Genomic DNA, 15,968 nt, shown 5'->3' on the forward strand with positions numbered 1-15,968 from the left:
AGTTTTGTATATATAGACTCTTTTAATTCCTCAAATCTTGTTGAATGGAATTGTCTGTATGTTGTCTTGTGTCTTGCGCTTGATCGCATTGCGGTTCTTTCCGCAGCGCTTTGAAGAGAAAGTTCACTGAGTTTTCCTCTGCGGACTTTCTCTTAACATTATATCTATGGGAAAGCTGCCGGCATTTCCTTAGATATAATAGACATGATGCGATTTGCAAAGCCTGCAAATCGCAGCGTGTCCACGCTGTGAACTTTTCCGCAAAGTGGGCATGGGATTCACATGAATCCCATCCCCCTTTACTTGCACTGTACAATGCTGCGATTTTTCCCGCAGCGTCTCCGCTGTGAGCAAATCGTGGCATTTCCGGTCCGTGGGGCCCCGGCCTAAATTTGTTTTTCTCTAATTCTAGTAATGTCTTTATCTGTACCAAAAGGACACACTGCATTTTTTATTTCTTTCTCCTTAAAGGGAATGTATCCTCATTTTTCTATTTATATATTAAAACCAGATAGTAAAATATATCTTTTTTTTTTTTCCTAATCATTTTGTATTTTCAGATTGTAGATTTTTGTATTGTATTTTCTGTACATGATTATGTGGGCTGCCATTTTGTCTGAACTTCTCTGCTCTGTTAACAGATTTCAGTGGTAAGCTTATAGAAGCATAATGACCGTAGACCATAGTGAATGCAAAGATGGCTGGTGGCTTTTTTTTTGTGTTATGTTCTATTATAATCCTGTCTGTCTTGTCTGTGATATATATGAAGTGACTGCTCCAAAGAAACCACCACCAGAATTGGTAAGTGTCAGTCTATTTTTAAGCTTAGTGGCCAGAGTGAAAATTATATGATATAGTACTTTTTTAAAAATTAATTTATAGAAAGTGTCATTGAAAAATAATTAAAAAAAAAAACGAAAGAAATTCTTAAACAATAAATATGTTTAACAGAAAAATTTGGTTTAAAAATAGGTCACTTTCTGGTGACACATTCCCTTTAAGTAAGGGATTACAATTGTGATCATACACTGAAATGTCACTTAATCTCCAGTCCAGGAGTAATGGCAGATCTTGGGTCTCCAGTTCTAGTGACTGATGTTTGTCCCTGCAATGGCGCCCGCCAGTGATCACCTCTCTTGTGGAAACGTGATAATTGTCTTTTGTGGAACAACCTTGTAAACCTTGGAAATTTGACATAGATTAAAACCATATTGGCTGAATAGATAGTCATTCTGAGGTCCGGTTCACACCTGCGTTCAGGCCATTCCATTCCCCTATCTGCATGAAATACGCAGAGAGAAAAGTCCTGTAAGCAGCACTTTTCTCTTCACATTTTTCATACGGAAACCACACGGACCCCATTAAAATCTATGGGGTCTGTGGGTTTCCTTAGATAACCACTATATATGTGGATAGGTTTCCATTTGGGTATCCCCAAGTGGACACCTGAATAGAAACCTATGCACAGATGTGAACCGGGCCTAATAAAGTTCCCTTGGACCATTTTTTTTAAAAGGGATTCTACCATTAAAGTCACATTTTTTCTAGATAACACATAGGAATAGCCTGAAGAAAAGCTATTCTTCTCCTACCCTTAGATGTCTTCTCCGCGCAGCCGTTCTGTAGAAATCCCAGTTTTCGACTGTATGCAAATGAGTTCATTCGCAGCACTGGGGGTGTCCCCAATGCTGTGAGAGAATTCTCCAGCGACGCCTCCATCTTCTTCTGGAACGGCCTCTATGTGCATCTTCTTCCAGGGCCGGGTTCAAATTTCTAGACCTCGGGCAGAGCAGACTTGCACATGCCAGCGGCCACAAGAAAAATGACTGCTTACACAGTAAGTAAGTGGCCACTTTCTTGTGGCCTGTGGGCATACACAGTCGGCTCTGCCAAGGCCTAGAGGCTTAAACTCAGCTCCGGAAGAAGACACAGGGAGAGGGCGTTCCAGAAGAAGATGGAGGCGTCGCTGGAGATTTCTCTCGCAGCATTGGGGACACCCCCAGTGCTGCGAGAGAACTCATTTGCATACAGATGAAAACTGGGATTTCTACTGAACGGCTGCACGGAGAAGACATCTAAAAGATAGGAGAAGAATAGCTTTTCTTAAGCTAAGGCTCCATGGGCCGTAATCGCAGCACTAAAGCGCTGCAGAAAGAACCACAGCGTGAATGCACTGCAGTTCTTTCCGCAGCGCTTTCAACAGAAAGTTCGCTGAGTTTTCCTCTGCGGATTTTCTGTTACAATTGTATCTATGGGAAAGCCGCTGGCGTTTCCGTAGATATAATTGACCTTTGCAAATCGCAGCATGTCCGCACTGCGTTTTTTTCTGCTAAGTGGGCATGGGATTCGCATGAATCCCATCTCCTTTGCTTGCACTGTAAAACACCACGATTTTTCCTGCAGCGTCTCCGCTGTGGGCAAATCGCGGCGTTTACGTCCCGTGGGGCCCTGGCCTTAAGGCTATTCCTACGTGTTATCTAGAAAAAATGTGAGTTTAACGGTAGATCCCTTTAATCTTGTCGACTAGGACTACCGCTGTGTAATATAATAATATCTAGACATGTGAGCACCCGTAGATATACTTTCCAGAATAAACCGCAGACAGCATATAAGACCCCAATACGTTATAACATTGGCAATCACAGGGCTGATTTATATGTTTAAGGGAAGGGTTAATAGGTGGATAGGATGCGGGATAGATTTTAGGATACACTGATGGGATCCACAGTGACAAAAGTGGTACTAAGGTACATCAGGGGATAGAGGGGTACTAGCTGGATGCTAGGTTTGGGGTAGGTAGATGGGAACTAGGATAGGAAAATGGATGTTTGGTTACAGGTGGGTACCTCCTTGTGCCGGGGAGTGGTCTCTTGTTCCGACTGATAGCAATAGGCAAGAAACAGAAGCAAGCGAGTGAGTGTGAGAAACACATACAGACATATATGGATAGACAGAAGTATAGATAAGCACCAGCTAAACATTTAGATAAAACACCTGCGTTTTACTTGTGGACATATAATGGCCTATGACATAAACTTTGTTATATCTGAAAATATGCAGCAATGTACAAAAGAATACAAATATCCATACACAAGTACACAAGATGCATCTCATACACAAAAACATATACAATGCAAATGAAAAATCTGTTTATACATATGGTAAGAATTACATGGAAAGATCATATAACTTAAAACATATACTGGCTTACTGCATAACGTCTATACATTTTTCTATAGGCAGTTCAGAAGCAACCAAACAGTAAGCCCTAGTGTTACATTTCCTTATGTGGTGTGGAAGCTTAGGCCCGGGTACCAGATGTCTGGTTACATATACTGTAGTGTATTGGGTTGGTGCTCCGTGCATCCTTGTAGAAGGGTTTTTTTTTGTCAGTGCCTATATGTGTGCCAGGCATGAGAGCGGTGTCTGTAAGCTAGCAGTGCTATGCCTGGGACGTTCTGTTCTTCTCTGCTAGCAGAAATCATGTTTCACAGTAAGTATGGTAATCTTGCTTTGAGGTTTAAACGCTTGTGGTCTGAAGTGCTCTGAAGGGAGGTTTAGCAGCCTGTAAAACCCAATTAGGATTGGAATAGAAGTGTTGGAATAAAAAAAAAAAGGAATCAGTAAAGTAATAAATAAGGATTTCATAAAGTCTGTATTTTTACCGCAGTATATAACAGTCATTTATAATACTTACAATACAAAGGAACCTGTGGGTTGTTTAAAGTAAACCACTCTGAGTATAATAAGGGGGAGAAGCTGAACTCTGATATATATAGTTATATGATAGAGGAGAGAAGCTGAGCTCTGTGTTATATAGGGTTATATGATAGAGGGAGAGAAGCTGAGCTCTGTGATATATAGGGTTATATGATAGAGGAGAGAAGCTGAGCTGTGTGATATATAGGGTTATATGATAGAGGAGAGAAGCTAAGCTCTGTGATATATAGGGTTATATGATAGAGGAGAGAAGCTGAGCTCTGTGACATATAGGGTTAAATGATAGAGGGAGAGAAGCTGAGCTCTGTGATATATAGGGTTATATGATAGAGGAGAGAAGCTGAGCTCTGTGATATATAGGGTTATATGATAGAGGAGAGAAGCTGAGCTCTGTGATATATAGGGTTAAATGATAGAGGGAGAGAAGCTGAGCTCTGTGATATATAGGGTTATATGATAGAGGAGAGAAGCTGAGCTCTGTGATATATAGGGTTATATGATAGAGGAGAGAAGCTGAGCTCTGTGATATATAGGGTTATATGATAGAGGAGAGAAGCTGAGCTCTGTGATATATAGGGTTATATGATAGAGGAGAGAAGCTGAGCTCTGTGATATGTAGGGTTATATGATAGAGGAGAGAAGCTGAGCTGTGTGATATATAGGGTTATATGATAGAGGAGAGAAGCTAAGCTCTGTGATATATAGGGTTATATGATAGAGGAGAGAAGCTGAGCTCTGTGATATATAGGGTTAAATGATAGAGGGAGAGAAGCTGAGCTCTGTGATATATAGGGTTATATGATAGAGGAGAGAAGCTGAGCTCTGTGATATATAGGGTTATATGATAGAGGAGAGAAGCTGAGCTCTGTGATATATAGGGTTATATGATAGAGGAGAGAAGCTGAGCTCTGTGATATATAGGGTTAGATGATAGAGGGAGAGAAGCTGAGCTCTGTGATATATACAGGGTTATATGATAGAGGAGAGAAGCTGAGCTCTGTGATATATAGGGTTATATGATAGAGGAGAGAAGCTGAGCTCTGTGATATATAGGGTTATATGATAGAGGGAGAGAAGCTGAGCTCTGTGATATATAGGGGTATATGATAGAGGAGAGAAGCTGAGCTCTGTGATATATAGGGGTATATGATAGAGGAGAGAAGCTGAGCTCTGTGATATATAGGGGTATATGATAGAGGAGAGAAGCTGAGCTCTTTGATATATAGGGTTATATGAGGAGAGAGAAGCTGAGCTCTGTGATATATAGGGTTATATGATAGAGGAGATAAGCTGAGCTCTGTGATATATAGGGTTATATGATAGAGGAGAGAAGCTGAGCTCTGTGATATATAGGGTTATATGATAGAGGAGAGAAGCTGAGCTCTGTGATATATAGGGTTATATGATAGAGGAGAGAAGCTGAGCTGTGTGATATATAGGGTTATATGATAGAGGAGAGAAGCTGAGCTGTGTGATATATAGAGTTATATGATAGAGGTGAGAAGCTGAGCTCTGTGATATATAGGGTTATATAATAGAAGGAGAGAAGCTGAGCTCTGTGATATATAGGATTATATGACAGAGGAGAGAAGCTGAGCTGTGTGATATATAGGGTTATATGATAGAGGAGAGAAGCTGAGCTCTGTGAGATATAGGGTTATATGATAGAGGAGAGAAGCTGAACTCTGTGATATATAGGGTTATATGATAGAGGAGAGAAGCTGAGCTCTGTGAGATATAGGGTTATACTGTATGATAGAGGAGAGAAGCTGAGCTCTGTGATATATAGGGTTATATGATAGAGGAGAGAAGCTGAGCTCTGTGATATATAGAGATATATGATAGAGGAGAGAAGCTGAGCTCTGTGATATATAGGGTTATATGATAGAGGAGAGAAGCTGAGCTCTGTAATATATAGGGCTATATGATAGAGGAGAGAAGCTGAGCTCTGTGATATATAGGGTTATATGATAGAGGGAGAGAAGCTGAGCTCTGTGATATATAGGGTTATATGATAGAGGAGAGAAGCTGAGCTCTGTGATATATAGGGTTAAATGATAGATAAGAGAAGCTGAGCTCTGCGATATATAGGATTATATGATAGAGGAGAGAAGCTGAGCTCTGTGATATATAGGGTTATATGATAGAGGGAGAGAAGCTGAGCTCTGTGATATATAGGGTTATATGATAGAGGAGAGAAGCTGAGCTCTGTGATATATAGGGTTATATGATAGAGGAGAGAAGCTGAGCTGTGTGATATATAGGGTTATATGATAGAGGAGAGAAGCTGAGCTCTGTGATATACAGGGTTATATGATAGAGGAGAGAAGCTGAGCTCTGTGATATATAGGGTTATATGATAGAGGAGAGAAACTGAGCTCTGTGAGATATAGGGTTATACTGTATGATAGAGGAGAGAAGCTGAGCTCTGTGATATATAGGGTTATATGATAGAGGGAGAGAAGCTGAGCTCTGTGATATATAGGATTATATGATAGAGGAGAGAAGCTGAGCTCTGTGATATATAGGGTTATATGATAGAGGAGAGAGGCTGAGCTCTGTGATATATAGGGTTATATGATAGAGGAGAGAAGCTGAGCTCTGTGATATATAGGGTTATATGATAGAGGAGAGAAGCTGAGCTGTGTGATATATAGGGTTATATGATAGAGGAGAGAAGCTGAGCTGTGTGATATATAGGGTTATATGATAGAGGGAGAGAAGCTGAGCTCTGTGATATATAGGGTTATATGATAGAGGAGAGAAGCTGAGCTGTGTGATATATAGGGTTATATGATAGAGGGAGAGAAGCTGAGCTGTGTGATATATAGGGCTATATGATAGAGGGGAGAAGCTGAGCTCTGTGATATATAGGGTTATATGATAGAGGAGAGGAGCTGAGGTCTGTGAGATATAGGGTTATATGATGTGGAGAAATAAAAGTAGAATAAATCCTGACAGGACTCCTAGGATGAGACTATGTGAGTCCTGCTGATCACTATGTGTGGGTGAGGTCGGGAGGAGTTCTAGGAGTTCTGTGAGGACTTTCTCTGCTTTGTAGTTATAAATCCACAGGATAGTTGGTAAGTGTCTGATCACTGTAGATCTAACTGCTGGACCCCACAACCTGGAGAAGTTGGTTATCTGCACCAGTTCCATAGAGCTTAATGGAGCAGCAGCACAAACACCTGACTTCTGCTGCATTCAGACAGGGGACACAGTGTTCCTATTTGCAGGATCTTTGGTATCCCAGCGGTGGGACTCTTTGCAATCCGAAACTTACAATCTATCCTGTACATAGGGGGTGTTTCCAAAGGAGATTCCCTTTAAATCACTTGTTCAGTCTAAAATACCTGAAAACTAGGAAATCCTATTGCTGAAAGGGAAATTGCTTTAGTTGGTTATTCCAGAAGACATTAGCACATTTTACTTCCGTGCAGACTCACAATTAACAATGACGTCCTTTTCAGCGACCAGATGTGAGACAATGAAGGTATTTGATACTAAGCAACCATATGCTATTCTAGTTGTTCACATATACCAGTGGTGTTATGGCAGGAGCATGCAAACACCGTCTTTTAGTCTTATTTTTATCGTTATGGTATTGAGTCACCGTTCACATTTATTGATTTTACCTGACGGACGTTTATTGGGGAAATAATGTGATAAAACAGACCAAACCAGGATAAATAGCATCACGGCATGCCCTAAAAACATGCAAAACAGTACAGCAGAAGCCAAGATGCAGTATACACTATATTGTATGTGGACATATTTTTAGGTTATAGTTATATACAGACTTTACGTCACACTGCAGGGTTAAGGGCATTGTATCATGCATATGAATGTCATAGAGAAAGGTCCCGGCTTAGAGTCCACTTTAGTGGGCCAGTGGTTATTCCTTGCACAGGGCGGCTCACACTGAAGTGGATGATGTACAGTATGTATTACATGGCTGCCTATTCATGTGAACATAGGGCCCCATGTACTATTGCATTTCTCTTGCAGTGGCCATTCTAGAGGAAATGTGCGGCCAAGGTGACAGCTACTCACTTGTGGCTTCAGATACTAGACCAGTAATGATCAGACTCTTGTTCAGAACGGTTGTGGAAATGGTCAAATCCCGATAACAGCAGGGACCTATAAAACATCTATAGATCCATCGATAACCATCGCCAACTCACCTTCAGCTCCTTGATTTTAGTTGGAGTTGTCACTTCCTCCCCTTCTTCATCTCCCTCTTGCTGAGATGGTTCGTGGTTTTTCTCTGGTGTAGACTCGTGGTTTTCATTGACTGCAGCCTGTTTTGAAAATCCTGAAGAAAGCAATGAGGGGGTATATATGAATAACACGGGGGCAAAGGGTGTGCATTGGATTTTCTAGGGGATAGCAATATTGTGGGAAGGGGGTGGGGGGGTAATTGCAGGGGAATTTTGCCACACAAACCGTGGTGTCCCCTAAAATCACCACCCAATATGATATTCCTAGGTCCCACACAGTATAGTGTCTATGTCGCATGCAAGATAGTGCCCCTCGGTCCCACACAGTATAATGTCCCCATGTCCCACACACTATAGTGCCCCTCGGTCCCATACAGTATAATGTCCCCAAGTCCCACACACTATAGTGCCCCTCGGTCTCATACAGTATAATGTCCCCAGGTCCCACACACTATAGTGCCCCTCGGTCCCACACAGTATAATGTCCCCAGGTCCCCCTCGGTCCCACACAGTATAATGTCCCCAAGTCCCACACACTATAGTGCCCCTCGGTCCCATACAGTATAATGTCCCCAGGTCCCACACACTATAGTGCCCCTCGGTCTCATACAGTATAATGTCCCCAGGTCCCACACACTATAGTGCCCCTCGGTCCCATACAGTATAATGTCCCCAGGTCCCACACACTATAGTGCCCCTCGGTCCCATACAGTATAATGTCCCCAAGTCCCACACACTATAGTGCCCCTCGGTCCCATACAGTATAATGTCCCCAGGTCCCACACACTATAGTGCCCCTCGGTCTCATACAGTATAATGTCCCCAGGTCCCACACACTATAGTGCCCCTCGGTCCCACACAGTATAATGTCCCCAGGTCCCCCTCGGTCCCACACAGTATAATATCCCCAAGTCCCACACACTATAGTGCCCCTCGGTCCCATACAGTATAATGTCCCCAGGTCCCACACACTATAGTGCCCCTCGGTTCCACACAGTATAATGTCCCCAGGTCCCACACACTATAGTGCCCCTCGGTCTCATACAGTATAATGTCCCCAGGTCCCACACACTATAGTGCCCCTCGGTCCCACACAGTATAATGTCCCCAGGTCCCACACACCATAGTGCCCCTCAGTCCCATAGAAGTATAATGTTCCCAGGTCCCACACACCATAGTGCCCCTCGGTCCCATAGAAGTATAATGTTCCCAGGTCCCACACACCATAGTGCCCCTTGGTCCCATACAGTATAATGTCCCCAGGTCCCACACACTATAGTGCCCCTCGGTCCCATATAGTATAGGGCCTGAGGAGTGAGGGGTAAGTACGATCCTCAGTATTTACCACTTGGGTACCTATATCAGAGAGACTGACACATTGAAGGGACAAGACATCCCAGGAGCAGTATGTACTGACAGCCGTACTCACCGCTCGCTCCCGGGCCCTATTCCGTTCCTCTATTATTCCTCCTGAATACTTATTATTAAATTGACAACTGGGTGTTACCATTCCTCTTCTGAAAGGGGAGTGTCCCTATAAAGACTGACGCTAGCAGCAGTGATTGGTCAGAGTGGGCACCAACAGGTAACACCCAGTTGTTCTAGTAGTAATAACAGAGGGATGGTACAATGGAGAGTATTAAGAAAAGATAATCCTGAATTTTTATTTCAAGGGGAATACAAGTGTTTACTAAGAAATATTAGAAGTGGTGACGGGACCTCTTTCAGGGGTGTATCCCATGACAGTCATTCATTACCTCCATAGGATAGGTAATAAATATACGATTGCTGGGGGGTCTCGAGGATCACTAAAAACAGGGGTTCCAAGTGCCAGGGAGCATGTGCGACCACTGCTTTGTTCAAAGGACGCTTCATTGTAGAAGGAAAGGGGGCTGCGGACCCCTGTTCTAGTGTTCTTTGGGAATCCCGGCGATCATACATTTACCTCCTATCCCATGGACAGGTAATACATGCTTCTCATGGGATAACCCCCGTAATGATAAACCTCCTACATCCTAAGGACCTCTATACAGTACATACCTCCTTCATGACTCTGGGACAGCGTGTACCGCTTGCTGGCAGAGCGCTTGAAGTTAGGGGCAGGCCTATCTATTAAGGCACTCGCTTGCTGGGTCTGTGCCTGTGTGCGTCCACTGTATCTGAATTTCGAGCCCATCACTAGGAATCCCTTAGGGGCAGGCTCTGGAGACACCAGTCTGGAATATGGAGAGAAAGGGTGTAATGTTTCTTTTCCGCACACAGTATAGTGTTTATCCAAAAAATATTCTGCGCCTGCTGTGTTATTATAGAAGCGGCCTACTCACAGACAACATTGTCATTCTTCTCCAGCCTACTCTGACCCTACACATGGGGCTGTCACTGCAGTGCCATCATGATCTGCATATTAACTCAGCTGTCAGCATGTCAGGATGAGATATGCCAACCCTCGTGCCCCGAACATGAACAGGATGTCACCTGCATATTAATGCTCTAAGCCGCAGTCATATTACAATTATTTTATAGGATAAAAATCTGTGTTCTTAAAGGGGAACCAGTCTGAGGAAGTCAAAATCAGCCTAAGACCTCATACAAAATATTCTGTTACCAAACCATACACAATTGCTACATACGTGTTCTGCATAACTGGTAAAATGTATGTAAGGAATCAGTGCTGACCTGCTTGTTGTATGGAAATATACAGCATTAACCAGAACTTCTGTAGTTCTTATCACAGCGTGAGGTCTTATCATAGAAGACAACAAAAACCGATACAGTGGAATGTAGTCGGAGGACACTAGGAGGGATAGCTGAGTGTATTTCGTGATGCATTCACATCCATGCGGGCTTCTGTTCCATCCCGATGACACGGAGCAGGATAATAATCTGCGCAGGAAGAGAACGGATCGGAAGCTCCCATAGGTGTGAATGCGTTCCACGGCAAACTCGTCTTCAAGTCAGAAGCATAGTGGGTCATGTGCATGGGGTCTAACTCTGCTACATCTCTATATATTTCCATGTAACAAGCTGGTCAATACTGATAATAGATTTCAGATATGATATACGTCAGTAAATGGGCACAATCGATTATACATAGGGTGGGCGGTAGTCTCTGCCCATGCCACTCCCTTGCCACCCCTCTTCCAGGAAATTGGCAAGGGAGACACAAAGGTGAATAAAAGCACAAATTTTGCTTATTTTGGGAGCCAATTTGTTAGGGACATCAAGGGGTCCTCATAATAGAGTATGTTGCAGAGTTCCAAATTAATTAATTAACAGGCCTGGATAGGCTATACCCATCCTTTAGGCCTGGAGAACTGATTAAGACACAGCTGGTGGTGTATCAAAATGAATTCATGATAAATATGTAGGTTTTATATGCTATTACTTTATTGGTGAGGGTCCATCCTCTGGTACCCCCACTGATTCTGAGAATGAAGGCGAAGCAGCACTTGTTTCCTGAATAGAGGAACCAAGTTCATCAAGCTCTGCAAGGAACTGCAGCCAGTAGATTGAATGCAGATCAGCGCCGACCAGGTAGCTGGGGTACCTTTTATAAAAGCCCTACTCCAGTGCTGTGTCCCCTTCATTCTCGGGACGGGATTGGTTCGGGTCCCAGAGGTCAGACCCCCCTTCCCCTTACTGATCATAACAGGATGGTACATCTTAGTGATATGACATTGCTTTTAATAAACTGGGCACTTTTGGAACTGCCTGCTACGAGCCTTCATACATTTGCAGATATTTTACAAAGGGACTTTGATAACTGTTTCAAATTTGCAGATTTTGCAAATTTTACATGCACATTTTTTTAATTTTTGCAATTTTTGACAAGAGTCAAATATATATAAATAACAAATGTGGGCCATTGAGGCAGGTACATATACATTTGCTTTCAAGTTACATTTGCCTTTTATGGGGTGATGTGTATGGCATGTAGGTAAGATAGTATAACAAGGAGAAAGGGTAAATTTCTATACAGTACATTTCTCAGTTAAAGTTATCTAGATATATCCAAGCCTTGCATAAAAGCTAAGACACTATCTATTCTGTGTCCTCATTTTTACAGACTATGGTAGAGAAAACTTTTGGTTAAAGGAATTGTTCCAAAATCAACGCTTATCACCTATATACAGAACAGACACGTGATAAGTGATCATGGGGTTTCAACACTGGGATCCCCTGCGATCACAAAAAGGAGGAGACCCTATGTTCCCCATTTTGAATGGGGTTGCTCAACTCAAAGTGTATGGAGCTGACAGACAAGTAGAGTGTTGGGATGCCCAGCAATGAGACACATATAACCTATCCTGTGTATACCGTGGGGAATCGCTCAGGTAGATGCTTGTAGCAGTGCAGGAAACAGGGACACAGAGACTGGGTTACACTAAAGCTCAGCATTTATTTCACTTGAGGTTCATAAACTGCCTTTGCAAAGGCACAAACAAGCAAAACAGAAGCCTTCTCAGCTGAGAACTAACTAAACATAAGAAACTGTTCCCTGACTATACAGGAGCCTGGCTGCCAGACTCTCGCTCTGTCATCTTCAAACAGGTGGCACAGTACCTGGTTTGTAGGTCTAGTTCACACAGGAACTCTCAGCTTTGTCAGTGTGGTGCCACAGCTCCTAGCACTACACACAACCTAATATGATGCCTTGATTAAACAACTGACCTCCCTGGTGTGGGTCTTTACCAAACACCCTTTAGCTGCCTGGCTGGAACATACCTGTCCTCCCACACCACTCCCTTCACTTTCTCACAATAGGTAATATGCGTTGACTCTGGGACAACCTCTTAAGGCTTTCTATTGAGTTCAGTGAGTTTCCTTTTTATGGCACTGATGCTATCTATTGCTATTAGTTAGCCTCCATTTTGTGAGATGGGAAGAATGGCGTAACTGGTAAAAAATAGGGAAACTTAGGATTCCATTTAAGCCATTGCGATCTATTATTGTTTAGACCTATTAGGGCTAGTTGACACGGGGGTCCCACATGTGCACATTCCGTGGAAGCTGCCGCAACGGGATTCGGGGAAAGTCACGGCTTTCCGTTCCGGATTAGGCCGAAATGAATGGACCTAGTCTGGACGGTGCTGTCGCGAGGCGGACGCTGTGGCTGAATCAGCCGTGGAATCCGCCTGAAGAAAGGGCAGCTCGCTTCTTTTTTCCGCGAGCGCGAACAAACCGCTATCGGAAAAAAGAACGCTAGTGATCTACATAGACCTCTATTGTAAGGGGTGGATTTTGAGGTGAATTTCGCATCATCCTCTTGCCCCGTGTGAACTAGCCCTTAAACAAGACCCAATTGTGAATAGAGCTTGGATAATAAACGTAATATGTTGGGTAATACCAACTCTTGCCCATAGTCACTTCATGGCGGACCTTCCAGTACAAACCTGAAGAACGTGTGATGTTCTATGCAGACCTTCCATAGGCGCTTGGCAGCTCTGTGATTCGGTAGCTTGAAGCCAATGGTGCTTTCAAACTGCTCGTACTAGAACAGATAATATGGGTGTTATTCCGAATACATCAGAAAACATCATATGGAATCTACAGAAATGTCATCCGACTGACACCAGTCACATGTAGAACAATCCTCCCCATTCCTATAGCTCTCCATGATACTTCACTCACCTCCCCTGGTCGGATCTTAATGTAAAAGTTGCTTCGTTTGTAAGAAATCTTCAAGATTTTGGGCCAGGCAAACCGGTTTATCCGCAACCTGTCTCTGTATATCAAGAGCCCATTGGCACAAACTCCCAGCATTATATCTATACCTTCAGAGTCCTGCAGAGCAATGAACAAAAGATCAGGACAACAGACATAGACGATCCAACTGGATGGGGTAAGATAGTATACAAGCTTTGGGGTCCTATTGAGATGGATATCTAGTACATAGTGGTTAAAGAAAATGTGTTTCTGCGTATAGTAGCCTTAAAGGGACCTGTCACATGGAAAATGCAGCCTAATATGAAGGCGGCACATTATAGAGCAGGAGGAGCAGATAGTTATGTAGGAAAAAAATCAATTTAATTTGTGTTTTATTCATTTGTATTTCTTTCTATGCTGACTAGTCAAGGAGGCGGTCCTATGAGTGATTGACAGCTATGTCTACAGTATATGCACAGTCATATAGGGAAAGCTGTCAATTACTGATAGGGCCGCCCCCTTGACTTCTCAACATAGAAAGAGCAGAGATATAAACGGATATATGCCACAAACTATATATCAATCTGTTCAGATTCTCCTGCTCTGTAACACGCTGCCTGTCCATTAGGCTGAGTTCAAACAGGGTTTTTTGGTCAGGACTTGGAGGCGGATTCCGCCCCAAAAAAACCTCTCCCATTGAAATCAATGGGAGCCGGTCAGTTCTTTTATCTGCGAGCGGTTTGTTCCGGCTCCCAGAAAAAGAAGTGAGATGTTCGTTCTTCAGGCCGTTTCGGACATCCACACTCCCTCCCGACTAGGCCCATTCATTTGGACCTAATCCGGAGCGGAGTTCCGCGACTGGATGCCAGAACACTGCACCGACATCTAGTCGCGGCTACAGATTTTTTGGTCTGGAATCTGAGGCGTCCTCCGCCTCAAATTCTGGACCAATAAACTCCGTCTGAACTCCATTTCCCATGCCTGGGTCTCCATACAGCAGGAAATATCTGAGCCAATTTCTGGTTGAGGCAGGTTATCACCGTGGCCAGATATTGCCTAAGCAGGTGATCCCAGGAATTTCCTACTGTGTCACGATAGGAGCAGAAATTTAAGACCTGAGGGGCACCTTTTGGATCCCATAAATTTGAATGTATGGAGGGATATGAAAAAACGACCAAAATAGGGCATGACCTATATTTTGACCAGAATTTTCCTCTGTGGACTTTCTGTCCGTATTATACTTATACAGAGACTGTACTGTACAGCGTTTCCGTAGATATAATTGACATGCTGTGATTCACAAAAACACAACACTTTTTGTATTTGTGGCATTTCCGCTGCAGTTTTTTTTTTCTGCAATGTGTGGATGGGATTAGCCAGAATCCCATCCACTTTGCAGGTAATTCCACCATGGCCATATATTCCACCATATAGTCACAAGATGGAGCCTCAGCCTAAATGAAATGATTCCTGCAGTATGGGCTGTGAGGGTAAGTTCACACGGAGTTTTTTGGTCAGTATTATGAGGCCGTATCCAGCTCAAAATCCTGACCAAAAAGATGGCACCCATTGAAATCAATGGGAGCCGGTCAGTTCGTTTTTTCTGGGAGCCAGTTTGTTCCGGCTCCTGGAAAAGAAGCGACATGCTCATTCTTCAGGCTGAGTCGATTCCTCCTCCCGACTAGGCCCATTCATTGGTCCTAATCTGGAGTGGAGTGCGCAACTGGATGCCAATGCAGTGCACCAGCTTTCAGTCACGGCTACCCGGAGGCCGCCTCAGGTTCCGGACCAAAAACCCTGCGTGAACTTACCCTTACATGTGTTTAGGAACCCATCCACCATCATTATCCGCCAGCCAAGCATTCTTTCGGCCAGCGGCTATTCCTTTCAACACCCTCTTCCACCTACACACACACGTGGCTGCTCGCCAAAGAGTAGCGACTTATCTCCCTTGAAAACTGAAGGACCAAGCACTGAAATTCGACATTATCTGTTGAAGAAGAATCGGCACACACACATAAGATGGCCGCCAGTGCTCTTATGTATGGGTACCTTTAAGAATTCAGATGCTGTTTCCTTATCAGCACCTTGGCAGACTATAGAGTGTTTCACAGCAACCTAAAAACTTCAACCCAAAATGTAGCCTTTCTGCAGACAGATAACTCACAGGGGAACAAAGAGGTTGCTGCCATATCTTCTATTGAAATGCCTTGGTTGCCAACCAGGTCTTTCAGTGATAACAGAACATTAGAGGAATTGCTATTGAAGCAGTTTCTTGATATATTTGTTGCTTTACACCTGAATGTAACACGTATTCCCCCATGATAATTCATGTCTCCCTTGCAGAATATGCAATTGAGCAATCCCGCACCAATGGCGGTT

The 15,968-nt window shown here is 43.4% G+C and overlaps 1 protein-coding gene across 6 annotated transcripts in view; it reads right to left on the reverse strand.

The window, feature by feature from the left end:
- EPB41L1 (erythrocyte membrane protein band 4.1 like 1) overlaps positions 1–15,968 on the reverse strand; it is a 111,417-nt gene that overhangs the window by 27,154 nt on the left and 68,295 nt on the right. For 3 of the 6 annotated variants that reach the window (XM_075277531.1, XM_075277529.1, XM_075277530.1), the window contains exons 10-14: positions 13,572–13,724; positions 13,334–13,431; positions 9,981–10,156; positions 7,905–8,035; positions 2,847–2,879 (exon numbers count right to left, since the gene is read on the reverse strand). In XM_075277531.1, the coding sequence (XP_075133632.1) occupies positions 2,847–2,879; positions 7,905–8,035; positions 9,981–10,156; positions 13,334–13,431; positions 13,572–13,724 (591 nt within the window). The remainder of the gene's footprint in view (positions 1–2,846; positions 2,880–7,904; positions 8,036–9,980; positions 10,157–13,333; positions 13,432–13,571; positions 13,725–15,968) is intronic. The other 3 variants (XM_075277533.1, XM_075277532.1, XM_075277534.1) reach the window with 1 other exon arrangement.

Source organism: Leptodactylus fuscus, chromosome 6 (genome assembly GCF_031893055.1).
Source record: "Leptodactylus fuscus isolate aLepFus1 chromosome 6, aLepFus1.hap2, whole genome shotgun sequence".
Classification (NCBI taxonomy): Eukaryota; Metazoa; Chordata; class Amphibia; order Anura; family Leptodactylidae; genus Leptodactylus; species Leptodactylus fuscus.